This window comes from Monodon monoceros, unplaced genomic scaffold, assembly GCF_005190385.1.
Source record: "Monodon monoceros isolate NGI ecotype Baffin Bay Population unplaced genomic scaffold, NGI_Narwhal_1 Super_Scaffold_21, whole genome shotgun sequence".
Classification (NCBI taxonomy): domain Eukaryota; kingdom Metazoa; phylum Chordata; class Mammalia; order Artiodactyla; family Monodontidae; genus Monodon; species Monodon monoceros.
The window spans coordinates 90,291,872-90,317,276 of NW_021703778.1; the positions used below are offsets into that span (position 1 = coordinate 90,291,872).

The window sequence follows — 25,405 nt, forward strand, 5'->3', positions numbered from 1 at the left end:
ACACCAGATATACTACGTATCACAGACAAAAGAATAATTTTCTTTTAAAATTTATTTATTTTATTTATTTATTTTTGGCTTCGTTGGGTCTTCGTTGCTGTGCACGGGCTTTCTCTAGTTGCGGCGAGTGGGGCTACTCTTCATTGCAGTGCGCAGGCTTCTCATTGCAGTGGCTTCTCATTGCGGAGCACGGGCTCTAGACGCGCGGGCTTCGGTAGTTGCGGCACGTGGGCTCAGTAGTTGTGGCACACAGGCTTAGTTGCTCCACGGCATGTGGGATCTTCCTGGACCAGGGATCGAGCCTGTGTCCCCTGCATTGGCAGGCGGATTCTCAACCATTGCACCACCAGGGAAGCCCCAAAAGAATAATATATATTTTAATATAAAATGAGCAGGGACTTCCCTGGTGGCACAGTGGTTAAGAATCCTCCTGCCAATGCAGAGGACACAGGTTCGATCCCTGGTCCGGGAAGATCCCACATGCCGTGGAGCAACTAAGCCTGTGTGCCACAACTACTGAGCCCGCGTGCCGCAACTACTGAAGCCTGCGCGCCTAGAGCCCATGCTCTGCAACAAGACAAGCCACTGCAATGAGAAGCCCGCGCACCGCGACGGAGAGTAGTGCCCGCTCACCACAACTAGAGAAAGCCCGCGTGCAGCAACGAAGACCCAACACAGCCAAAAATAAATAAATAAAATATAAATAAATTTACAATTTAAAAAAAGACCAATTATGGGGAATTCCCTGGCAGTCCAGTGGTTAGGACTTCATGCTCTCATTGCAGAGGGCCTGGGTTCAATCCCTGGTCAGGGAACTAAGAAACCACAAGCTGCACGGTGCAGCCAAAAAAAAAAGAACACTTACGAATTAGTAACAAGAGACCAACAACTTGGTAAAAAAGTACATGACGGGGGAGGGATAAATTGGGAGATTTGTATTGACATATACACACTACTATATATAAAATAGATAACTAATAAGAACCTAATGTATAGCACAGGGAACTCAATTCAATACTTTGTAATGACCTATATGGGAACAGAATCTAAAAAAGAGTGGATATGTGTATATGTATAACTGACTCACTTTGCTGTACAGCAGAAACTAACACAACATTGTAAATGAACTATACTCCAGTTAAAAAAAATTAATTTAAAAAAATTATATGACAGTGGGGAGGGGTCGGGGGAGGGGCAGCCCGCGCGGGTCCCGGGTGCAGGTCCCGGGCTTAGACCGGCCCGATCAGGTCCGGCGTCAGGCGGCGACGCTGCCCCCGGGCCCGGCCATGGTGCAGGCCTGGTACATGGACAAGTCGGCCGACGACCCGCGGCGACCCCACCGCGGGGAGCCCGCGCGCCCGGTCGACCTGGAGCAGCTGCGCGGGCTCGGGGTCCTTTACTGGAAGCTGGATGCTGACAAATATGAGAATGATCCAGAATTAGAAAAGATCCGAAAAGAGAGAAACTACTCCTGGATGGACATAATAACCATATGCAAAGACAAACTACCAAATTACGAAGAAAAGATTAAGATGTTTTATGAGGAGCATTTACACCTGGATGATGAGATTCGCTACATCCTGGACGGCAGTGGGTACTTCGACGTAAGGGATAAAGAGGACAGGTGGATCCGGATCTTCATGGAGAAAGGAGACATGATCACTCTCCCCGCCGGGATATACCACCGCTTCACGCTGGACGAGAAGAACTACGTGAAGGCCATGCGGCTGTTTGTGGGAGACCCAGTGTGGACGGCGTACAACCGGCCGGCTGACCACTTCAAGGCCCGCGGGCAGTACCTAGAGTTTCTGGCGCAGACGGCCTAGCGGTGCCCTGGGGCCTGGCGCACCCCGGCCCCTCTTGTGAAGGTCCCAGGCCTGACGCAGCAGAAAAGCAGTCATATTCTCTTTGTTTTTGTGTTGTAGACTTGAGGCTAGGTGAGCTTTCCTCTGCAAGACTGTTGGATCAGAATACGTTTTAATGGGAGCAGCTGTAGAACCAGTTTGTACGTGGAAGCACCTGTGGAGATCTGGGCAAATCCGCTCATTTTCTCTGATTCAGGATCAGTGGTCAGTGGCCCTGTGTCAGCTCATGCCTTCAGCTGTGACCCAGTGAGTTTCAGCGCCCCAAACGCAGCTACTTAGCTGCCCCATCTGGACCCGATTCTTGGACTTTAAGCAGATACCAGGCGAGTCCACGCCTGCCCTGTGCGAAGGAGTGACAGTGGACGACAGGAGTGAGCAGAGAGAAGACGCTTTTCTCCCAAAACACGGGGGAAGCTGGGTAGGGGGTGCCATGGGGGATGAGCTGGCGTGTTAGGGGGACCCTCGCTTGATTATGCCACGTTTTTGTTCAAGATAAAGCAGCTGCCTTAATGTTATGCTTGTGTCTTGGAGTTACCTTATATTCTGGTACATATGGTTCCTTAAAATCATCCCGGTTAGATCCTTTGTGGGATTGTATGTGTGTATAATTAATTTTTATTTTATCTGGGTTATTACTCGTTCCAGGTGAGATTTCTAGGTTAAACTCCCTACAGTAAATCTCTTTTACAATCAAGCCTTTGAATTTTAACAGAAAAACTTGTACCTTTTTTTTTAGTTAACAATTCTGAGATACAATTATACCTAATTCGTTATAATCATAGAAAAACCCTAAATTAACCTCATATTTGAAGGGCAGTTTGCTTTAAGTATTTCTTTTAAACTGGATTAAAAATCTTTATGTTAAAAAAAAAAATTATATGACAAACAGTTCACAGTAAAGAAAATCAAAATGTCTCTTAAAGCTATGAAAAGATACCTCACTCATAATAAGAGAAATACAAACCAAAGTTACAATGAAATACCTTTCTCACTTATCAGATATGCAAAACCCGCCTATGGAAGGCAATTTGGCAATATTGACCAAAATTTTAAACGCCCATTCCTTTGACTCAGCAATTTCTCTTTTAGGAATTTTCCTATAGCTATATTCATAAGTATGAAGCGATATGCCCCCAAAATTCATTGCAGCACTCTTTGTAATAGCAAAGTATGGGAAACAGATGCATATGTACAGCTCGGGAAAAACCTTCAAATGTAGAGACTTGTAGGGTATATTAGATTTGAATTACATCTATAAAATTGAAACAATAATTGTACCTACTGCACAGGGTTGTTGTGACGTTTAAATGAATTAAAATACCGAAAGAACTTAGAAAAATATCCGGAATATATACCATTAGCTGTTTACTTACACACATACTGTTAATAAAAAGAACAAGAGGCATAATGGCACGTACAGTTACCCACTATTTGTGTAAAAGAAAAATAAGTATTTGGGAAAAATATCCCTTGAAAATTTCACAATTAATCAGTAACTCTGGTTACCTCTGGAGAGAGGAACTGAGGGGCCAGAAGCAAGGCAACTTATTTTCACTGTCTACCTTTGTATACCTGTTAAATTTCTTAACCATGTATATTTGATATCTATTTGAAAAGATAAATTTTTTAAAGTAGAAAAGTATCAATCAGAAACACATAAAGAAAAAGAAATCAAATTTTATAAGACAAATTATGTTCCAATCTTTTCCATTAATGTTATTATGCTGAAATTATATATTGCAGTCATTGAATGATTTTTCAAGCACTGCTGCACACTTTCAAATTATTGATGCAGTGTAGTGCTTGCACCTCAAAGTGTGGTCCTCAGGCCAGCAACATCAGCATCACCTTGGAATTTGTTAGAAATGCAGAATCTCAGGTCCCACCCCCACACCTACCGAATCAGAATATTTTCAACAAGATTCTCAGGTAATTTGACTGTGGCATCTTGTTTGAGGAACGAGGAGCACGGAGCCAGAGGACATAATAAAAAACAAAGATATACAAAACAAAACAAAAACACTGTTCTGCTCGTCTCTTCTCTTTGACCCCCACCTCTCCAAATTGTTGTGGCTCTGAAACCGAGCAGGACCCTGTGGGGGCACTCCTGTGTACAAAAGCCTTTTTGTGTCCCCCCATTTCTGGTTTGCAGGAAAAAGGCTTCAGCTTCCTAGGCCTTCCCTGAACTCCAAAGGGCAGATTCAAGCTGTTACTAATTAGGGGAATGAGGGAATGCAGAAACAAAGAAAGGCAGTCAAGAAACAATGGGGCAGGTACCTGGTTCCTTCTCAAGGGATATACATAACTGATACAAATCTCCAAGCCCTTCTACAGGAACTAAGGCCTCCACCCATGTGGAGGAGGTAACTTCAGGCAGAGCACGTGGACCCAGACTGGTTAGGATCAGAACACCACCCTGTTACCTCACCACCAACCAAAGGAAGGTCACACACCCTGCAGCCCTCCCCCACAAATTCTGTCTATAAAAACTCTTCCCTTGGGAATTCCCTGGCAATCCAGTGGTTAGGACTCCACGCTTCCACTGCAGGGGGCACGGGTTTGATCCCTGGTTGGGGAACTAAGATCCCACAAGCCTTGTGGGCACAGCCAAACAAACAGAAACAAACAAACAAAATTCTTCCCCCAAAACTATTGGGGAGTTTGGCCTTTTTGGGCAAGAGCTGCCTGTTCTCCTTGGTGGGTCCTTGCAGTAAACCTTTCTCTGCTCCAAACTTCACCATTTTGGTTTGCTTGGCCTCACTGTGCATCAGGCACATGAACTTGTGTCCGACAACAGCTTGATGATTCTGGAAAACACTGCTGAGTGAAAGAAGGCAAACACAAAATAATCCAACCTACATGATTCTATTTATATGAACTCAAAACAAACTACACCAATCCATGGTGTTTGAAGTCAGGATAGAGGTTACCTCTGGAGAGGAGAGAGGGGGCAGACATGGGGCAGGGCCCAAGACTTGCTTCTGGAGTGCTAGTAATATTCTGTTTCTTGACCTGGTTACTGGTTATTTGGATCTGTTTGTGAAAATTCTTAAGAACTGTACACTTCTGATGGGTATACTTTTTTGTATGTGTTTTATACTTCCATAAGAAAGTTTTTAAAAATTCCACTATTATCACCTACCTCAAGCCCCTTGACTGTTGGAGGTGCCAAAGTCCAATGTGCTTGGGGAAAAGAGACTGAGCTGAAAAATTACTTAAACCAAGTTAATTACTGATAGGTATCTCCGATTTAAATAGATTACTTTGTCACACACACACACTTATTGGAACTCCTGTGCATTTTTAAAGGTGCCTACTATCGACAAGCATTCACCCAAAAGATGACATGTTTGCAATGAAACTTCAAGGTGCTCTCTGGAGTGGTAGGAGAGTTGCACAGGCTCTGCTCTCTTACTTAGTGGGTTTCAAGCCTGGATCAACAATTCATTAGTTACATAACCTTAGACAAGTTACTTACTCTGCATTTCTGTCCTTTTGGAGGATAATTATATTCCCACTTTATAGGAATATTCCCTGTATTAAATGAGATAACATACTTGAAGCACTAGGCACCGTGCCTGGCACATAATAGCAGGAGCCCATTAAGAGCAGACAATTAGGGACTTCCCTGGTGGTCCACTGGTTAAGACTCTGCGTTCCCAAAGCAGGGGGCATGGGTTCAATCCCTGGTCAGGGAACTAGACCCCACATGCCGCGACTAAAAGATCCCACGTGCCTCAACAAAGATCCTGAAGATCCTGCAGATCCCGCACGTGGCAACGAAGATCCCTCATGCCACAACCAAGACCCGGTGCAGCCAAATAAATAAATAAATATTTTAAAAATAGCAGACAATTATTTAAGAGTACAGGACTTCCAAGTCAATAATTCCCAAACATTACCTCACAGATAATGATTACCTGCAGTTAAAGCTAATCACAAGAAGGAAAGATTCTGAAAGCCACTTCCCTGGAAGTTACTTCAGGTCTCATGATCCACATGGGAACAAGAATCTGGAGTGCCAGCAACAGGTTTCTCAGGATATTTGCTTTCAGAAGAACCCGCCCCATTCCACTGCCCTCAGCCAGCAGGGCAATACCTGTGTCCCTCACAGTCTTCCCACACTCCTCGACACAGAGAGTGGCTGTTTCTCATGCCTCCTGCATCTTGTTCCCATAAGCTTGCTCTAAAAGCTTCTAAAGTTTTCAGATGGAAATACTTGAAAGCAAACTTCATGCTCTTATTTCAAATCCTCAAGAGGCTCAACATTCTCCTTGCCCACTTATTCCCAGCTTCCTGGCTCCAGGTAACATTGTGAAGGTGAGAGCTGTCTCCACACCCAATAGAGAGTCTGATAGAGGGTTAGGTGGCAGCCAAAGCAGTCTCTTTGTCTTTGTTCCAAGATAAAGAACTTTTTCAAAACACGTGCATTTTCAAAAGGTCAATGGTGGTAGGATTACAGGTATTTGGCATTTTTAAAATGACTTTCTGCGTTTTCCTAATCATCTATGACTATGTATTATTTTTACTATAAGATTCTTTGGGACCTTGTGTAATTACAAAAGCACTTTGTGCTCAATGAAGAAAACTTAGAAAACACAAAGGAAAAAAAGTTCCCTTAATCACATCAGGTAAAGATAACAGCTGTGGGGCTTCCCTGGTGGCGCAGTGGTTGAGAGTCGGCCTGCCGATGCAGAGGACGAAGGTTCGTGCCCCGGTCCGGGAGGATCCCGCATGCCACGGAGCGGCTGGGCCCGTGAGCCATGGCCGCTGAGCCTGTGCGTCTGGAGCCTGTGTTCCACGACGGGAGAGGCCACAGCAGTGAGAGGCCCGCGTAAGGCAAAAAAAAAAAAAAAAAAAAAAAAGATAACAGCTGTGAACATTCTGGCATATGTCTTTCCAAACTTTTCTCTATGCAGAGATGCTTCATTTTTGTGATCTGGGAAAAAAGTAAACATTTAAGAGACAAAGTCTTGGGTCTTTAGTCTTCAATTTATTTCTGTTTTTAAACAGCATCTAATGGCTTGGAAAAGTCCCTAACAGCAAGGGCCTGCCCCATGCACTCCCAGAGGCGCCCCCAACCAGGGCTGGGGTCCAGGATCCAGTAACTCCCCCTCAGCCACACCAGCCATCAAGCCTACTTTCTCTCCATCTCTGGAGACTTGGGACAGAAGAGGGTCTCCAGTTAGAGGGAAAGATGGCACTAAAGGACACTGCGTGGAGGGATTGGGCTCAGACACAGCTGCCTTTGTTAGTCTTAGGATATTTGGGGATTTGGTAGCATGCTCAGACAGACTGCGGGAGGGCTCAGAGAGGGGCTCCTGGGCTCCTCTCTGGCCTCACTCATTCCTGGGCAAGCCTTACAGCACCCCTTCCTCTTGCCGGGCTCAGTGCATTGCCTTTAGAAGCTGGGCAAATGGTAGCCTGTGTAATTCAGCATGCCTTGCTGTGACCTGGTCAGCTGCACTTTACTCCTGGCCTAGACAGGGTGGGTAACCAGGAAGGTGACGGAGATTCAGCCCTGAGGGTCCCACTGCCTCCCGCTACAGGGTTTGGGACCTGACTGTACCAACCCCTTACTAATTCTCACCTAAAGGGGAATAATACAAGGGCATCTCTTTGGGAGGAGGGGCAAACCTGGGCATTTAAACCCCAAGCACAGGCACAGATGGGCCCCCAGGCCAGAGACGCCTCAATGCATGCACTAAAGCAGCAGGGGCAGCTCAGCTGGGAGGGTAGGGGCCCACAAGGTTGGATCTACCCTCGCCCAACTCCTCTCCGCACCCATGGTAACCATGGAAACATAACCACCCCCTCTGCCAGCTGCCTGGGTTTAGACAACCAGGCCTGGCCCACCTCCACCCAGCCAAGGCCTGAACTGATGCCAGGCCGGCCACAGAGTGGTTGCAGGAAGCACTGGGATTGGGTGATTTGGTCAGTCCAGCCTTCCAGCACAGCTTGGGAGGACTACCACAGGAGCCTCCACGCCTTGCTGCCTGGGCTGGGGTCAGGCAGGGCTTAGTCAGCCAGCACAGTGGCCAGCAGAGCCAGCCGCATGGCCCCAGATGCCCTCTGCCCGTGGGCTAACAGCTACTGTGGGGTAGTAGCCCTTGCTGCTGCAGCAGCAGCCTCTGGGACTCATTGACGGGGCTGTCTGGCTGCTGCTCCTCCTGCCCAGGCCGCTCAGCCAGCCCCCCGGGGCTGAGGATGTACCGACAGTCACTGGGGGTGCCCCCCACGGCCCCCAGGCCACTGCCATCCCCAGCCCCGCTGCTGGCCGGGTCCCCGCCAGGCAGCTCCAGGTTGCCTCCCTCGGCAGACCCCTGGGCTCCCTCAAGGTTGATATACAAGGGGTCCTGGCTGGCGGATAGCACAGACAGGCGGCCCAGGACATTCTCCAGCTCCATTCGCAGACATGTGAAGCTCGGGCGCTGCTTGGGGTCGGCGCTCCAGCACTGGTACATGAGCTCATACCTGGGGCAGAGAGAAGGGTGAGGGGACGTAGTGAGGAGCCAGAGAAAGGGGAAGGAGGGTCCTTCTCTCAAAAGCAGAGGCCCTTTAATCATATGAAATGAGGATTTAGAAAAATGTGATTGAGGGAGTTCTCTGGTGGCCTAGTGGTTAAGATTCTGGGCTTTCACTGCTGTGGCCCCGGTTCAATCCCTGGTCAGGGAATTGAGATCCCACAATCTGAGCAGTGCAGCCAAAAATTAAAAAAAAAAATTTAAAAAGAAAGAAAAAGAAAATAAAATGAAATTGAACACTCTAATGTATAGGGCTTACTATGTATCTGGCACTCTTCTAAGCATTTTACATTTATTATTAATTCTCCCAATACTGTGAAATAAGTGATCCCTATTTTACCAACGTTCAAATTGAGGCACAGAGAGGTTAAGAACCTTGACTAAGGTCACACAGGTAGAAAGTGATGAAGCTAGGTGGGTCGGGTCCAGAGTCCCTCTTACGCTATTTTGGGAAGGGGTAGTAGGAGTGTTTTTGTCTTGTGGAACACAGCCTGGAGTCAGGGTTATTTTACGGGGGTGATTTGGGAATCCACCCTTTGTCCTAAATCCTCACCTGTTCAGGGGGTCTTAAATCCTCATTGTTCATGAGGATTCTCACCTTTGAGAACCTGAGAAAAGCTTCCAGCCCTTTTCCCCTGGCAGGGACACTTTTTACGTACAATTTCAGGAGCTTTGCAGATTCCCTGAGGTCTTATCCCTGTTCCCAGGGAATGCCTCATGCTGAGAAAAAATAAGTAAGTAAATAAATAACAGGAAAGGGTTGAGACCAGATCTAGTCATAGCAAATGCCTGACTTTCTTGCCTGTGCCCACGATAAAAGCCCCAAACACTCCTCCGACTCCAGCCCTCCTAACAGGGGCCTCCAACGATGGGGGAATCATGCCAGACACTGAATAGGTCGTGGGAATGGTCCAGGCCATGGGTATGTGGCCAGGCTGGAATACACTGTCAAGGCCATGCCAGGAGCCAACTGGCGCCTGTCCACCAGGCTGCCTGGTGGGAGGCCAGCGCCTGCCCACCCTCTATTGACAACACTAACTCCAGCCCCAGATGACACTAAGCCAGGGCCTGGTCCCCACTGCCCAGGAGAACCTCTGTGGCTCCAGAGGCCCAGGCAGGCTACAGCCACCGGGAGACCTGACCTTTCTGCCCCTGACATGCCCGAGCTCTGCTGAGACGTAGGGCCTGGTTCATGTACTCAAATTGCCCTCTCTCCCACAGTCCAACCTCAGGGCACTTCAAACCCACTGTCCTAGAGAAAGAGGACCCTACCATTCAGGCTGAGCCTTCCTCTGCCTGTCTCCATTCTTGAACCTCTGGAGGTCCAACCCCAGAGCAGGAAATAGGTTTGTGGACTCCTTCCCTCACTAGGACTTGTACTAGTGAAAAGGTCCTCCGGAGGCCCAGGGAAACTCTAGCTTGCATGGGGTGGTAGAATAATACTAGAATAGACAAATCATAGTTGGGTTCATGGTTAATAGGCACATTCTAAAATCACACAGATCTAGATTCAAGTCCCAACTCATTCACTTAATCGCTGTGTGACCTGGGTCATGTTACTTAACCTCTTTAATCCTAGTTCCTCATCTACAAAATGGGAATAATAATAGTCTTCTCCTCATAGGGTTAGAGGAGGATTACCTGAAAGAATGCCTGTAAAGAACCCAGCTAATGTTAGTGATACTGTCTTCTAGTCACAAGGGGCTCATGACTCTCCCCCGTGCAGTGAGTGTATCACGACCCTGCCCCACTCCCAAGGGCTCCGGGCTTCCAGAAAGGAGAGGAGGCAGTACCCTTCTCCCAGGATCTGTTTGTTATCTTAGGTCTCTCCACTCCCTCAGAGAGGAGGCCAAGACAAGAAAGGAACCCAACCTCCCGCCCCCAGCGCCCCCTCCCTGTCAAGCAAGGAATGTGATGGAGCAGCAGTTTTTTTCCTGCCCCTGTGCAGCACTCCCTGAGGGGGAGGGAGAGCTCAGCCTTAGGGAAGGAGTGGGGGTGGGGAAGAGGTGACAGGGAAACCTGCACTGTTGCTCAACCCTGCACCTTCTGCCCTTAGGTGGGATTCCTGGTTCTCCCTGGAAACTGGAGAAAACAGAGTGATAGGAAAAGGCTGGAGCAAGAAACATGGGATGGTAAAGGGGGAGAGAAAGAAAACAGGAGCAGTAGATGAAGAGGGAGTTTGGGGTAGAGGTCAGGCTTCCCTCTAATGACGAGGACATGTCCACAAAAAAAAAAGAAAAAAAATTAAAGTTTAGTTGCGGATCGGAGCTCCCAGTGGGCCAGCAGCTGTTGCGGCGGCCATGAACTGAAACCCCAAATACCTGTTTCCTCCCAGAATCCCCTTCCTGGGGCACTCACACGTCCTCCATACACTCCAGAGGCTGTTTCAGGCGGTTCCCGCCGATGAGGTAGTTGTAAATCTCAGCGTTCTCAATGCCAGCATACGGCGTCTGCCCACGAGTCATGATCTCCCACATGGTCACCCCGAAGGCCCACTGGGACAGAATCGAGGTTGGAGGGGAGATGTCACTAGGCTTCCTGAGCCAGGCAGAGTCCCGAGGCAAGCATATCTTGGGGCTCCGGGGCCTCATAATGGGGCAGCCAAAGCCCAGAGAGCAGTGCTAAAGGTCCACCCACGCACTAGTCCGCACTACTGTGTTACCGTCAAGTCTCACTCTGCTGCCCTGCTCACCACGTCACTGTGCACAGTATACAAGTTGTCAGCCAGGCTCTCCAGGGCCAGCCACTTGACGGGCAATTTGGAGGCACAGCCCTGACGATAGTAGTCCCCACTATAGATCTTCCGGGAGAGTCCAAAGTCCGCCACGCACACCGTCATGTCTTCCGCCAGCCTGTGAGGAGTGTCGGAGGATGGGGTCAGCCTTCTGCCAGGCTGGCAGCCTAAATCCAGAGCATCTTTGTTCTCAAGCCGTCCCCTCACGTAGCAGATACTGTCCCAGGTGGGAGCTGACCATTAGCTAGCTCTTCCTGGCACTGCTTCCTGCCTCCCAACCCCGAGCCCTCCAGAATTCACATACATGCAGTTCCGAGCAGCCAGGTCTCGGTGGATAAAGTTCCGGGAGCTCAGGTACTCCATGCCACAGGCAATGTCCACCATGAACCGAACCAGGGTCTGCAGGGGCAGGTTCTGGTGGGCAGACAGGGCGAGCTCAGGCTAGACCCAGCCAGGGCAGGATGAATGGGATTCCCTGGCCAGAAAGCCTAAAGACTGTCCTCAGAATCACTGAAAGGAAGGAGATGAAGGGGCTTCCCAGTGCAAGGAAACCTTGGCAAATCTGAGGGAGAGCACCCAAAAGTCAAGACTCCCCCAGTCTGGGGCTCCACGGGACTCTTCTCTCAGGAAGGGGCCTTGCCCAGCCTAAATTCCCAGCAGGGATTTGTGAAGGAGAAGGAAGCCTGTTAGCAAAAAAAGTCAAACTTGGAGCCCACCTTCTCCCAACCAACTCAGTTGGCCCTATCCACCAAGCCAACCTCTCTCCCAGGGTCTTTGTCCCTTTCCAACTCCTGGCTGCTCCCACCCCAGGCACTCACAAAGGGGTTCTCCCCAATCCGGGAGGCGAGCAGGAAGGCGTGCAGGTCCCCGTGCTTCATGAAAGGCAGGATGACCATGGGGGTGGGGAGACGGCCTTTGGCCCTGCTCCGGAGGCTCACCCCTGGGGACAAGGGAGAGTCAGTGGGGCACATAAAGGTCAAGGGACAGTTCAGGCATCTGTATGAGACCCCACCTGCTGGGTTCTACCTCTAGCCCTGGTTCTGCTACCTCTTTCCTCATTAAGTTCCACACTGGCCTGGTGACTACCCAGGAGGGGCTCTGGCTGTCCCCCCAGTCTCTGGAGCATCTTCTCTGTCCCCTCTTCCTCCTCCTCTGTTTATATGAGCAGCCTTCATGGAACAGGGTCTGCAAACTGAACTCCTTACCTAGAGCCTGATCAGATTTCAGCCAGGCCGCTCCTTGCTCTTTTGGTGTCTGCTTACTCACCAGGCGAAGTCCGAACTTCTCTCCCACAGACTGCCCTCGCACCTCGGGGGAGCGTAGTTTTAGCCCTATTTTACATTTACCTCCCCCAAGAAGGGGCTCACCAACAAGCTTGGCCACGTGTGGGTGGTCAAACTCCTTCATGCAAGCCGCTTCCCTGAGGAACTCTTCAATGTCGCTTGAGGCAATTATGTCAGCTGGGAGGAAAGGAGGGAGGGAGTGAGGGAAATGTGCCCCCAGTGGGCCCAGGAAATAGTCCGGCCATGAGCAGGAGAAACTCCCACGGGCTGGTGCTATCCAACAATTTCTCCACTCGCTCATGCCTTCCCTTTGGTTTGGAGAGTCAAACGGCTCAACCAACCACAGCTTTAATCACCCCGAGTGAAACCAGAGGACAGTCACTGCTGACAGCAGGGGACAAAGGCTGGGGCATCAATGAGTGTGGGTTTATGTCTGTGAATTATTGACATGGTACAGACAGCATCCCACTTAGTGCTAACTTGTCTTGCAAAGTCTAGGGGCCTACAGAGCCTGCTTCAGGATCAGCCACCCCTTTCACCCTCCCAAGTGACGTCCTCACTCCACTCTAGTACTATTCTCCACTCACCTTTCAGCATCTTTACAGCCACTTTCACAAAGGAGCCATCCTCCTGCTTCAACTGGGCCTCCCTCACTGAACCAAACTCTCCTAGGAACCGATCCAAATGATGGTAAGTCCCCTTGGCCTCCTGTCCCCAACCCAGAGCCCTCCCAGGGGACCCCTCATAGGGACACAAAATCATTAGACTCTGGGGCCACTGAAAGAGGCTCCCTCGTTCATAGCAAAGTATGCTGGGCTGGGTGTGATGACACCTCATCCCTCCTCGTTCACAGCCTCCATTCCCCCAAACATCCCAAACCCAGGAGTCTACAAGCATATGCTGTTCATAGGAGCTGACCTAAATCCACACCCTCAGAGTGACGGGAGCAACCAAACACACCGGGACATGGCAACTCATGCCAATCCCTGCACAGCCTCACACACCTTTGCCCAACATCCGGCCCAGGGTGAACTGCTGCTCTGGGATGAGTACATCCTCCAGTTTGTCCTTCAGCTCATCACTGATGCCCAAGCTGTCCACTGTGGGGAGGCGGGTGGTGAGAAAGGGGAGGGACCTCTCTGGTTCCAGATCCAAAACCCAGCCTGCCTCCTGCACCCCAGACTCCACCCTCAAAGCAGAGATGAGCTTAGGTGAGCTCTCCCACAGCTGGGCCGGCGATTTCCATGAGGATGGGTCTGTGTCTTTTCCACGGTGTGCTTAGGACTCATCAAGGTTCAGACCTATTGGTCAAATTAATAAGAGGAATGCAGATAGGGGTCCAAGATAACCCACTTTTTCCTCCTATGGCTCCCCACCACTCACTCACGTGTGGCCTCGATGCGCTCGGGCCTTTCCCGATTGAAGGATCGTGCTGCCCGGAAATGAACTGCCGGCTCCCCCCGGGCCATGACACTGTCAAAGGCTTGCCTAAAGGGAAACCCAGGACTTGGAGTCAGCTCCAAGGTCTTCAGTTACCACCTGCCTCTCCCTCTGTGCCCCCCCCCCCTTACCCAAACCGTGTCTCCTTCCGTGTCTTTCGAAGCAGGATGAGGGCCAGGGCAGCAGCCGTCACCAGGGCTGTCAGCACACCCAGGACCACAGGCACCCAGGATGTGCGGCTGTGGGGAGCACCCTGCCGGCCTGTGGGAGACAGGGGCAGGAAGCAGCACGAGCTAGCCTGATTCCAAGGAGGCCCTTTAGAATTTTCCAGTGATGGCCATCTGGCCTGGTCAAGAGGCTCCTCTCACTCAGTAAGGGTCCAGAGTGGAAAGAGGCTCCAAAGGAAGAGCCAAGCGTTCCTACTCTGTCAGTGACAGACGCTGACTGTTGGGACCTACAGCATGACCAGGGATTTCTATGCTAGCTGGAGGGCAGGGGGAGGAGAATGAGATACAACCCTGGCCTCAAGTGCTTGACTCTGAGTCTTTGGGCCTCTTAAGAGGGGAGGCACTGCCAGCCTCCTCCCATCAGTGTAGGTTGCCCTTGAAAGCCTCCATCCCCTGCCCCCTTCCCCTTACAGGTCTTGCAGGTCTTACCTGCATGGTCATGAGAAGAGACCACCAGCGGCTGACTCCAGGGCCCACAGCCAACTGCACTGGAGACACACACACGCACAATCAGGTCCTTCTGGGGATCCCAGCCCGTCAGGTTGGCCCTGGTCCCCTCCACTGTCAGCTCACCCTGCAGCCAGGAAAAACCCCCATCGTACACTGAGCCTGAGTAAAAGGCCTCCAGCTGGGGCCTGAAGTTAGAAAAAGGTCTCGCTAGGAACGTGGGAGGTTAGGGACACTGTGGGTTCAGGGGCTGCAGGAACACAACCTGCTGGGAGTCATCACATTCCTGCCGCAGGCTGCAGAGGCCTCTCCTGAACACAAACAAGGCTCAGTCCGAGAATGCAGACGTGGGGGATGGGCGGGAACTGGGGGGTGGGGGAGGATAAGAAGGCTTTATCTGTGTCTTCCCCCAGTTTGTGCAGGAATGCGCTTCCTGCTTTCTTTTCAAAGTGGACACTGGAGGCAATCTTAACAGGAGACATAATCCAATGAAGAGTGCAGCTTGCAGGGGAGGGCGGGAGGGGTAGACTCCCCGGGATGGTAACAGGCCCACCAAGGCCCCCAGGCTCACCAAGGACAGCCATTCTGAAGCTCAGAAGGCCTCAGAGCCCTGAGGGCTGACTCTAGTAGTAAGCAGAAGCTTTCCTTACCTGGGTTCCGTTGTCTTGAACCCAGGACAGTTTATAGGGTCCCAGAGGGCCTTCTAAAGGACCTTCAGGGATCACTTCTTCCCACTCCAGGATGAGGCCTGAGTCTGTGCGGATGGCACGGAGGTTCTGGGGAGCAGTGGCTGGGGCTGTTCCCAAAAAAAGAAGGTTGCTAAGAGCCCTGCCCTACCCACCACCGCTATCCCATGCAGATCTTTGGAACCAACTCCAAAGAACCAAATAGCTCAGAGAATGACACGTGGGGGAAGAGTCTGCTTCCCAGGTCTGACTGCTCTCACCCATCGTTCTGGGGAGTACGGGTGGGTAATGGCAGGACCCGTACCATCCCAGTTAGGCAGGGTATTGCTCTTCATCACCTTGGTTACTGCCTCAGCAACATCCTTCACTCTCCTCTCACAACCCTGCCAGCCTCCTTGCAATTGCTAGGAACTCCAAGCAAGTTTGTGCCATAGGGTCATTGTACTTTGTGCCCTCTTCCTGCAGTGATTTCCCCCAAATATGGCTCTTTCCTTATCATTCAGACCTCAGATCTCTGTATGGGGGTACTCCTGGAGCACCCTGGGGCACTCTTCACCACCATATTACCTGATCTTTCCCACTTTGCTTGTCTGCCCCACCCACTAGAACTAGAGCTGAATGGGAGGGGGACTGGATTTATCTCCAGGTAGCAACAGGCCCTCAGTAAAGTGTTTGCTGACTGATGCATGATACTCCCTCTCAGGTAGCCCTCTCTCAATCAACGCCATTCAGAACTGGAGCCAACACTACCCCTACTACCCCAGCCCCCAGCCCCATTCATCCATGCCCAGGTACTCTGCTCTGTAAGTCCCTTACCTAGACCCTTTGTCCGAAAGGGCACCCAGTCAGCATATGGAGAAGGCCCCAAGGCATTGGCACAGCGAACCCTGAGGCTATAGTTGGTGGCAGGTGCCAGGTCCCGGAGCAGACAGGTAAAAGGTGGCACAGGGACCACAACAGCCAGGACCTCCCAGCCTCCTGGGGCCTGAGTCACCTACAGAAAAACAGAAAATTCATTATGTGGAACTTCTCTGGTGGCTCAGTGGTTAAGAATCTGCCTGCCAATGCAGGGGACGTGGGTTCGATCCCTGGTCCCGGAAGATCTCACATGCCGCAGAGCAACTAAGCCCGTGAGCCACAACTACTGAGCCCACGTGCCACAACTACTGAGCCCACATGCCCTAGAGCCCATGCTCCACAACAAGAGAAGCCACCACAATAAGAAGCTTGCGCAACGCAACGAACAGTAGCCCCCGCTCACCACAACTGGAGAAAGCCCACGTGCAGCAACGAAGACCCAACGCCGTCAAAAATAAATAAATAAAATTTATTTTAAAAAAAGAAAATTAGGGCTTCCCTGGTGGCACAGTGGTTAAGAATCCGCCTGCCAATGCAGGGGACATGGGTTCAAGCCCTGCTCCGGGAAGATCCCACGCGCCACGGAGCAGCTAAGCCCATGAGCCACAACTACTGAGCCTGTGCTCTAGGGCCCGCGTGCCACACTACTGAGCCCGTGTGCCACAACTACTGAAGCCCACGCACCTAGAGCCCGTGTTCCGCAACAAGACAAGCCACCGCAATGAGAAGCCCGCGCACCACAACAAAGAGTAGCCCCCGCTCGCCACAACTAGAGAAAACCCCCGCGCGGCAACGAAGACCCAATGCAGCCAAAAATAAATAAATAATTTTTTTAAAAAATAAAGGAAATTAATGATGTAAGGCAGGGAGGTTTCTTAGGCATGTGAGATGAGATGGAAGATGGGACAGGTAGGGGGATGGTTGGGGGACTTGAGTTAATGCCTCTTCAAGTCTATCAGCAGAATAGCCAAGACTTGGAAACAACCTAAATGTCCACTGACAGATGAATGGATAAAAAAGATGTGGTACATATATACACAATGGAGTATTACTCAGCCATAAAAAAGAATGAGATAATGCCATTTGCAGCAACATGGATGGACCTAGAGATTATCATACTAAATGAAGTAAGTCAGGAAGAGAAAGACAAATACCATATGATATCATTTATATATGGAATCTAAAACATGACACAAATGAACGTACCTACGAAACAGAAACAGATTCACAGACAGAGAACAGACTTGTGGTTGCCAAGGGGGAGAGCGGAGGAGGAGGGAACGATCGGGAGTTTGGGATTAGCAGATGCAAACTTGTATTATATAGGATGGATAAACAGCAAAATCCTACTGTATAGCACAGAGAACTATATTCAGCATCCTGTGATAAATCATAATGGAAAAGAATATGAAAAAATATATATAACTGAGTCACTTTGCTATACAGCAGAAATTAACACAACATTGTAAATCAACTATACTTCAATTAAAAAAAGTCTATCAGCAGACACTTGCAACCCATCCCTTCCCACCCGCCACCACACCAGGTTCCATGCCTCCATGTCTTTGCAAACGCTGTTCCCTTTGCTGAGAATAACCTTCCTAGCAAAGTCCAACTCATCCTTTAAGATTCAAGGCAAATACCACTCTCTCTGTGAAAGTCTTTCTCAAATACTCGAGAAAATCCATGCCCCTTTCTGTTTGATGCATAATTATGTTAGAGTAGATACCACTCTTTGTAACTGTTTACATGCCAATGCAAACTCTCAGAGCAAAGTAATTGGGAGCCTATGGGCACCATGAACCAGGCCTGCTCCTTACATTTTGGGGACCCAGGGCAAGAGTACAAATGGAGATCCAGTGTACCATATGACTAAATATTTAAACGTTAAAAATCAGCGAAAAGACTATTAAGTAAAATATTTTCTATCTTAATGTATTGACAAACAAAGCTACAAAACAACCTGGAAGATCGGGTTTACATTTATAATTCTCCAAATCCTTGGAGTCCCAAGCCGGAATGTGGTGGCACAAGAAGAGCCAGCCTCCAGCCAAAGGTCTGCAACATGAGGGACATCACGTGCATGGCTGTGGACAGTGCTGCCTGCATACCCACTCCCCCTCAAATGGCTGCCCTTTGAGCTTAGAGGTGCACATACCTTAGCATGATCCATCCTTGGGAGGATGGACCAGGGAGAGGCCCATATAGGCCTCAGAAGCAGACTCAAATTAAGGCGAGAGGGGTGTGTCCTGGTGAGCTGGATGGGGGTGTTCCCTTGGCCCTATGGATTTCCCTGCCCAGGGGCAAGGGGTGCAACCAAAGGAGGGCCAGAGTGGGATCCTCTAAAGGGTGGAGCCGAGAGCAGGGACCTTTGTTGCCCAAGAGAACTGCCTAGAACCATGTCAAAGGTGCTCATTAAATACCTTTTGAGTGAACAGACAAAAATGAACAAGCCTGAATTGCCTCATTTTTAGTATCATCTTACCCAGCTTTCCCACTGTCTGGGGCCTAGGACCTCTTCTGGTCCCCCTGTTCTCTTTGGCATGGGTCAGAGGTTGGGGCACAAGAATGCAGGTATCAGATAAGTCAAAGGTTTGGGTTTTCACCCACATAAGAAAAACTCTTCCAGGTATCCCCAATCTGCTCTAGTCATCTGTTTTCCAGCCTGAAGAATGCACAGGTTGAGCCGATCTGCCGTCACTTGATTGCTAGAGCACCCTATGATAAGGGGCAGTGGCCAGGGCTCTTCCTGGTAAGGGAATGTCACCTGAATAGAGCTGGAGACCAAACCCCATGGGCAAGACTAGGTAAACGTGATACCACTGTCAACAAAGTGCCACCGAGGCAGCCAGAAGGAGCACAGCCAGGAGAGCCTGTCTGCCCTCTCAGCCTACCTGGACCGTACAGGATTGGAGCAGGGCTTGGCCATCGGCACCTGGCGTCCAGGCCACACTAGCATTGCTGCTGGAGAGCTTCGTCACTGTGATGTTGAAGGGGGCTGCAGGCAGTGCTGTGGATGGGGACTTAGAGTCAGTGCCCAGGGAGGATAGAAAAAGAGGGAGAAAGCATGGGAGTCGAGCCTTGAGTTCCTCCCTAGGGTTCCCCCCCAAAAAAACTTAAGATGGCTACTCAGCACTCCCAGGACCACAGTAATACACAAGTCAAGCAACTGGCAGCGAACAGCTGCTCATAACCCGAGAGAGTGCCTAGGCTGTGGAGAGAGGTTACTGCTCCCTGAATCGGGGGCCCTGTCTGACCAAGAAATAGGGTAAGATAATGTGTGTCTGGCGGCGGGGGGGCGGGGGGGAGCATGGCACCTCGGCCTTGGGAGATACCAGTGAGAGGCAGCTGACCCTGCGGCCACAGCCCATTCCTGCACACACCGGCTCTCTTCCCCTTTCCACCCTGCCCGCTGTGCATAGCAGCCCTTTGGGTCTCCTCTATCATCCTGCTAGGCTGTTATCCCCACCCCCATTCCCTCGACAGGGGCTGGCAGAAGCAAGATTGGGCCTGAGCCTTGACCGTCTCCTGCTGGCTCCCTCCCTTCTTCCCTCCCAAGGACTCTGCTTCGTGATGGGAAATCTACTGTGACGTCAGGTTTCTATTCTCATCTCAGCCATGGCAGGGTCTCAGGTGCTCCCACTAGGAATGGAGCCATGCCAATTAACCCCTCATCCGTCAGATCTCAGCAGGACCCAGGCGAGCTGGAACAGCAAACAATTCTAACTTCACCCACAGCCTGCTGAGAACGTCCCTGCCTTACCGCCCCTCACCTCCCAGGGGCCTCCTACCTTGAAGACGAACAGTGGCCGGGCGAGAAGAGGCCAGGCCTTTTACGTTGTGAGCTTCACAGGAGAATACAGTGCTCTGGGTCACCCCTGGGGCCAGAAAACCTCAGTAAGCACCGCCCCCCAGCATCAAGTCCCACTCAGTCTGGGATTGGGGATAGTCAGGCTCTGGGTCTGAATATCCTACAATATCCAGCCAAAGGAAAGGTTCCACAGTGTGGGCCTGGATATAAATCCCAGGGCTGGGGCTCTGTTTTCTCATCTCCCAAATGGGAGAATTGTGAGAACCAACTGATGCAACATATATAAAGTGCACAGCACACAGTAAAGCACTTGAGAAATGTTATACTGCCCCTCCCACCACAATCCCATCTCCCGCGGACAGTACGAAAGCTGCCTCCCTTTTCTGGTCACTCCTTTATTGCACATTCCAGGGCCCTTCTCTATTTGCTCTGTGCCATATCATTGTTCTCTTTGCAGAGTCGCTGCCTTTCAATAGTTCTCTGCTCCTTATGCATGTGTCTTGTCTCCCCAGTTATACTAATTCCTGGGGGGCTGGACCGATGGCTTCTATTTCCTTTGTACTCCCTTGATCTCCCGTGGTGCCTAGCACAGTGTGCTGTGTGGAGTGGGAGTTCAGTGAGTGCTTATTCTCAAGCTGGCTACCTGACGGTCCCAACCACGCACATCTGGAGAGAACTGAATCCAACCTCCCTTCTCATCTGCTCCAACCCAGCGCCTCCTGAACAGGATCAGATCCTGCAGTCCACCTCCTTTGAAGATGCGTATTCCTAAGGGACTTGGTAGATCAGAGTCCGTCCTTCCCACCTTACAGTACATGAGACTAAGTTCAGACTCCCATCTTTTTCGGCCAGTTCAAGCCTTGACCAGAAACATTAACTTTGTTTCACAGGTTAGCAAGTCTCACAAGTGTGTAAGGTATGTGCCCGAGGATCCTGGGGTCCAGGTGGGTGGGCAGGCGTGGCTGCTTCTGGTCTAACTGTGTGGAGGTGTGGACAGATACAGTTGTTTGGGAAAGGTTTGGAGATTTCTGGAAAAGGCCATTAGAAGAGGAGGCCCCCGTATCCTTGTGCTGGCTTCCCCCTCCCCCTTTTCCTTCCCCCTGCCATTCCCCACTCTGCAGCCTGAGACTCTTTACTTCTAGGCAAGTCTGCCAGACACTCCTCTTAGCTCTGCATGGGCTGGTTCCTGGCTTCTTCCCTTGGGAGGGGTGGGGGGGGGGATGGGTGCCCCTGGTCCCACACATTAATCTTCCAGGGCCAGCTGTGCACGGCCTAGACTGCTGTGAACACAGGAAAGAGGCTCCAGCATCTCCTTAGGCACACGCAGCAGGATCACCACCAATCAGCCCACCAGGCCAGCCTAGCACACCTGACTAATGAGCTTAGTAACGGTGGGTGCAGCTCACGTACCCAGGCACTCTGGACACTCATGACCGCAGGCTCAGTGATTTAAGCAGATTTGAACTCTGCCAGCCTCACCACCCCTGCTCAAAGCCCCTCCTGAGGCTGCTCACCTGTTACATTTAAAACGGAAGGAGAGGGAGCAGGTCCCCCAACCTTCGTGCCTCCTCTCCACCAGACAATGGTAACAGGTTCTGGGGGACCCACGGCCTCACAAAACAGTTGGAAAGGGGCATTGGGTGGCACTGCCAGATCTTTTGGCTCCACAGTGAAAAATGGCACACCTAGGGGGAAAAAGGCGGGTGGGGAGTGAGCCTTGCCACCTCTCAGCTTCCGACTGCCCAAGCCACAAGTCTGCTACCATCTGAAGCCCTCTATGCGGAAGGTCCCACGGGCCCTTATGATTGGGTCAACTGCAGAACAGGCATCTAGCTTGAGGGGGGAAGCTTCTCTTCTTTGGCCCCCTCAGGGATATCCTTTATGCTGTACCCTTGGGCCTGACAGATTCTCCCTTTTCAGACCTGCTCTAACAGCCCTTCTCAAGGCAAGGGAAGAGGCAGAGGGTGGGGAGCTGGGGGAGGGGCAGTAAGGGAGGGGGAGTGGGCGGGAGCTTTAGCAGAGTTCTGCTGGCAGGCCCCAGATCCCGTTCAGAGCCCTTTGTTACTTTCTTAGTCACTTTGTTTTCCGGGGTTGCACAGCTTTGAGCTCCTGCAGCTGCGGATCCTTCCTCCCCTCCCCCATCCCTCCCCCTCCTGGCCTGGCCACTTGGCAGAACAGGGTCCAGCCCCAGATGGGTGCTTGAGGCTTGTTTGTCAGACAACTGAAACTTGACCGCACCCCATTGATTATGGGTCTTAGTTGCCCCTTTGGCTCTCAAATACCCAGACTCCAGTGGGTATGGTCTTCCATGGCTGCACCAGGCCTGGAGTCTGGCGCAATCAGGTCCCAGAGGGCAGTGGGGCAGCCCAGCTTCCACTCAGATTTCTTGGGCATAGGGTGGTCACTAGCAGACAGCATCTGCTCCAGGCCAACACGCCCACGTGGCTCTGCCTCCTCACCTTCTACCGTGAGCCACACTGGCTGGGAGGTCTCAGTTTCGCCCCCATCCTCCACCTGGCACCAGTACCGGCCCGCATCAGAGCGCTCCACTGACTTCAGGCTGTGGAAACAGGACACCAGGTCTCCCAGGGTCAAGGAGGGCAGCTCTGCTGGGCAGATTCAATGGGTTCAGCCTGCCCCCACTTCTGGAAGTCTCCGCAGGTTGCCGAATAAAAAAACCACAGACCTCTGGGCATCAGCATTGCCCCCAGCTCCCAAACCCCATGGAAAGAGCACAACGTGTCCCCAGGCTGGCATCCCACACCTTCCCCCACAGTCCTGCACCTGAGGAAGCCAATCCAGTGCTGCTCACTGACTGGGATGTACACCTGATCCACGCTCTGGACCACAGCCCCGTCCTTCACCCACTGTATCTCAGGCTCCTCCATCCCCTCCACGCTGCAGTTGAGCTTCACCGGCTGCCCCTGAGACACTGTCAGCTTCACTGGGGCTCCCATGAGCTTCAGGCCTGAGAGGTGGGAAGGAGAATGTGTCATTCTGCTTGAGAGGGACCCTGTCTCTAGAAATATCCCCCATCCTATTCCAAAACCTAGGTTGTGTGTCAGGGGGCTCACTCTCAGCCAATGGCCAAGGAAGCAGAGGCAGGACAGTGTGGGAGGGAAGGTAGCCTGGACCCGGGCTGGGGGAAGGAGCATGACAAGCTCTCCAGGCACCATTTCTGCCACTGCCAAGTTCCTCCCAGCTGTAAGGAAGTGACTTCTTCCCCGTACCTCCCTGCTGGGCAATGTTAAGTCAGGCCCAACCACCAAAAGGAAAGCAAGCCAGGCTGCAACAGTGCGGCGCTTTCATACACCTGGGGTAGGTACTGCCCTGGGAATCACTGCTGCACCCAGTCAGTGCAACAGGCAGCCAGCTCTCCACCCAAGGTGTCAGCCTAGGCCCTGCACTGCTGCTGGCATCCCCCTGCACCCTACCCTAGCAAATGTAAGGAGGCTGAGGAAGGGAAGGAGGGGGTGCTCCCCTGAAGTGGAGAACATATGGCTGCAAAACCACGTCAGAAAACACATGGCAGCCTTCCTGGCAGCCAGCCGCTCTATTAATACCTGAATGGGTGCAGGGGCAGGCGCTAGGAAGGTAGGAGGTAGAAGGGAGGGGAGGAGCCCTGAACAGGTGCCCGAAACCCCTGAGCTACTCTCACACCAACAGGGGCACTACCCTCTGAACACATACACACACACACACACACACACACCCTCAGAGAGCGGCAGGTGAACTATCAACATAGCTGAAATCCAGTTCTGCTTCTTCCTGCCCTTTGCTGTGTGACGCAAGGCAAATCCTGAGCGCTCTGATCCTAAGATACATACACCCTTCCGCTTGTAAATACTTGTCACTCTTTCCCTTCCCTTTCCTTCCCTGAGATGCTGATAAGGCAGGGAGTGCTGTCTGAAAAGAAGGTGCCTGCTGGGTGGCTGCTGCTCTGCCCTGTGTCTCTTCGTACTCCCTTCACCCTCTCAGGACCAGCCACAGCGCAAGGAGGGGTAGCCTTACACCCCATACATGCCCAGCAGTCCCAGGGGTGTGTAGTGTGAACTTGGGGATCCCGGTGCTGCAAGAAGCACTCCTGCCATTGGCAAATGCCTCATGGCTATGTGGGAACACAAGGCTGAGCAAAGACCAGCAACCCTGCCCCAGACCATCCTCTCCAACACGCCCAGTTTCAGGAAGCTCGGAGAAGGCACCGCGACTAGAGTACGCCCAGGTGTTTTCTGTGACTGGGCACTCTCGAAGCCCCTGTACCTACATGATGTAGGGGTGCCGGTGGGTGCTCAGTCCCAGCCCCTGTGGCTTCAGAGTGGGACCTTCGTTTGTGTGGGGCGGGTAGATGTGGTCCCCAGGACTGGGAGGGGAGAGCAAACAGCTAGGAGCGTCGAGGCGGGAAACGCCAATCCCAAACACCCCCCGCTGACCACTCGGCCCGCAGCCCCGCTCCTTTCCTTACAACCCCGCCAGATGAGCCCGGACGCGAGAAAGTTGGGGGGTGGGGGCCGCGACCCGAGATCCCGCGGCGAACGCACCGCTGAGCCCCTCCCCCCTCCCGAGCCTCGGCCTTCCAGCTTGGAGCCCCCTGCCCAATTCTCCGGCCCGCCCAGGCCCGGGGCTCGCTCGGCTGCCGTCCCCGGGCTCCGACCCCGACCGCGCCCTTCCGCAGCCCCCCGCTTTCCGCCACCCCCCGGGCCAGCCCCTACCTGCGGCCGCGGGCTCGGGGAGCAGCAGAGCGGTTAGACCCGCCAGCAGCAGCAGCAGCGGCGACGGCGACGGCGGCGGCGGCGGCGGCGGCAGCGGCAGCGGCGGGAGCCCCGACCGCCCCATGCTCCGCCTCAGCGCCATCGGCGGCGACCCCGCACCATGCCGGGCCCGGCCCGGCCCGCGAGCGACCAGGGAGGAGGGAGTGGAGGAAGAGGAGGGAGTGGAGGAGGAGGAGGGAGTGGAGGAGAAGGAGGGAGAAGGAGGAGGAGGAGGAGGAGGGCCGAGGGAGGGGCGGGGGCCGGCCCGAGGGGCGGCGCTGCGGCCCGCACTCCGAGACCCGCACCCGCTGCGAGTCGCCGCGGCGGCCGTCGTCAGCCGCGCGGGGTCCCGGGGCCGCTTTTGGGCCACCGCGCTCCTTCCACAGCCGTCGCCGCCGTCGCCGCCGCCGCTGATTCATGTTCTTCTCGGAGCCGCCGCCTCCTCCCCGGCCCGCCCGCCGGCAGCCGGAGCTCGTACCGCCCCCCCGCGGAGCCCCGGGCGGCTCGCTCCGAGCTCCAACCCGGCCGCTGACTGCCCGGCCTCCGGCCGACCTCCCCCCGCAGACCTCCGCAGCCCCGGCCGGCACCCCCTGCCCCAGCTGCCCCAAGGCCGGATCCACGGATCTGGCTCGGTCCCCTGCACGGGCACCCCAGCCGCACCCCTCCTTTCCCTAAGGACTCCAGCATCTTTTCAAACCCAACACTCCAGATCCTTCCCTCCAAACCTTGCTAGAAGCCTCTGCCACACCCCAACTTTTGTCCAGACTGATCACAGAACCCAG

At 52.4% G+C, this 25,405-nt stretch overlaps 2 protein-coding genes across 2 annotated transcripts; one reads left to right on the top strand and one right to left on the bottom strand.

The window, feature by feature from the left end:
- The first annotated feature begins 1,250 nt into the window (after positions 1 to 1,250).
- LOC114904653 (1,2-dihydroxy-3-keto-5-methylthiopentene dioxygenase-like) lies at positions 1,251 to 2,295 on the top strand. Its single transcript, XM_029238822.1, has one exon. The coding sequence runs from the start codon at positions 1,287 to 1,289 to the stop codon at positions 1,824 to 1,826; it is 540 nt and encodes a 179-aa protein (XP_029094655.1). The 5' UTR covers positions 1,251 to 1,286; the 3' UTR covers positions 1,827 to 2,295.
- Positions 2,296 to 6,838: 4,543 nt separating this feature from the next.
- Positions 6,839 to 24,741, bottom strand: TYRO3 (TYRO3 protein tyrosine kinase). Its single transcript, XM_029236156.1, has 19 exons — positions 24,585 to 24,741; positions 22,660 to 22,843; positions 22,335 to 22,435; positions 21,390 to 21,560; positions 19,856 to 19,942; positions 18,959 to 19,074; positions 16,023 to 16,200; positions 15,171 to 15,316; positions 14,503 to 14,647; positions 13,978 to 14,107; positions 13,794 to 13,894; positions 13,411 to 13,506; positions 12,994 to 13,074; positions 12,491 to 12,583; positions 11,942 to 12,063; positions 11,428 to 11,537; positions 11,082 to 11,241; positions 10,748 to 10,884; positions 6,839 to 8,339 (listed from the first exon to the last, which is right to left on the bottom strand). Exons 1-19 carry the CDS (start codon positions 24,724 to 24,726, stop codon positions 7,949 to 7,951), a joined length of 2,691 nt encoding a protein of 896 aa, XP_029091989.1. The 5' UTR covers positions 24,727 to 24,741; the 3' UTR covers positions 6,839 to 7,948.
- Positions 24,742 to 25,405: the final 664 nt, after the last annotated feature.

Coding starts and splice junctions, on each gene's coding strand:
- TYRO3 (XM_029236156.1), bottom strand. CDS start 24,726: ATGGCGCTGAGGCGGAGCATGGGGCGGTCGGGGCTCCCGCCGCTGCCG. Junction 15,317..16,022: donor CTTTCGGACAAAGGGTCTAG/GTAAGGGACTTA, acceptor TTTTGGGAACAG/CCCCAGCCACTGCTCCCCAG. Junction 11,538..11,941: donor GGATTGGGGAGAACCCCTTT/GTGAGTGCCTGG, acceptor TCTGCCCACCAG/AACCTGCCCCTGCAGACCCT.
- LOC114904653 (XM_029238822.1), top strand. CDS start 1,287: ATGGTGCAGGCCTGGTACATGGACAAGTCGGCCGACGACCCGCGGCGA.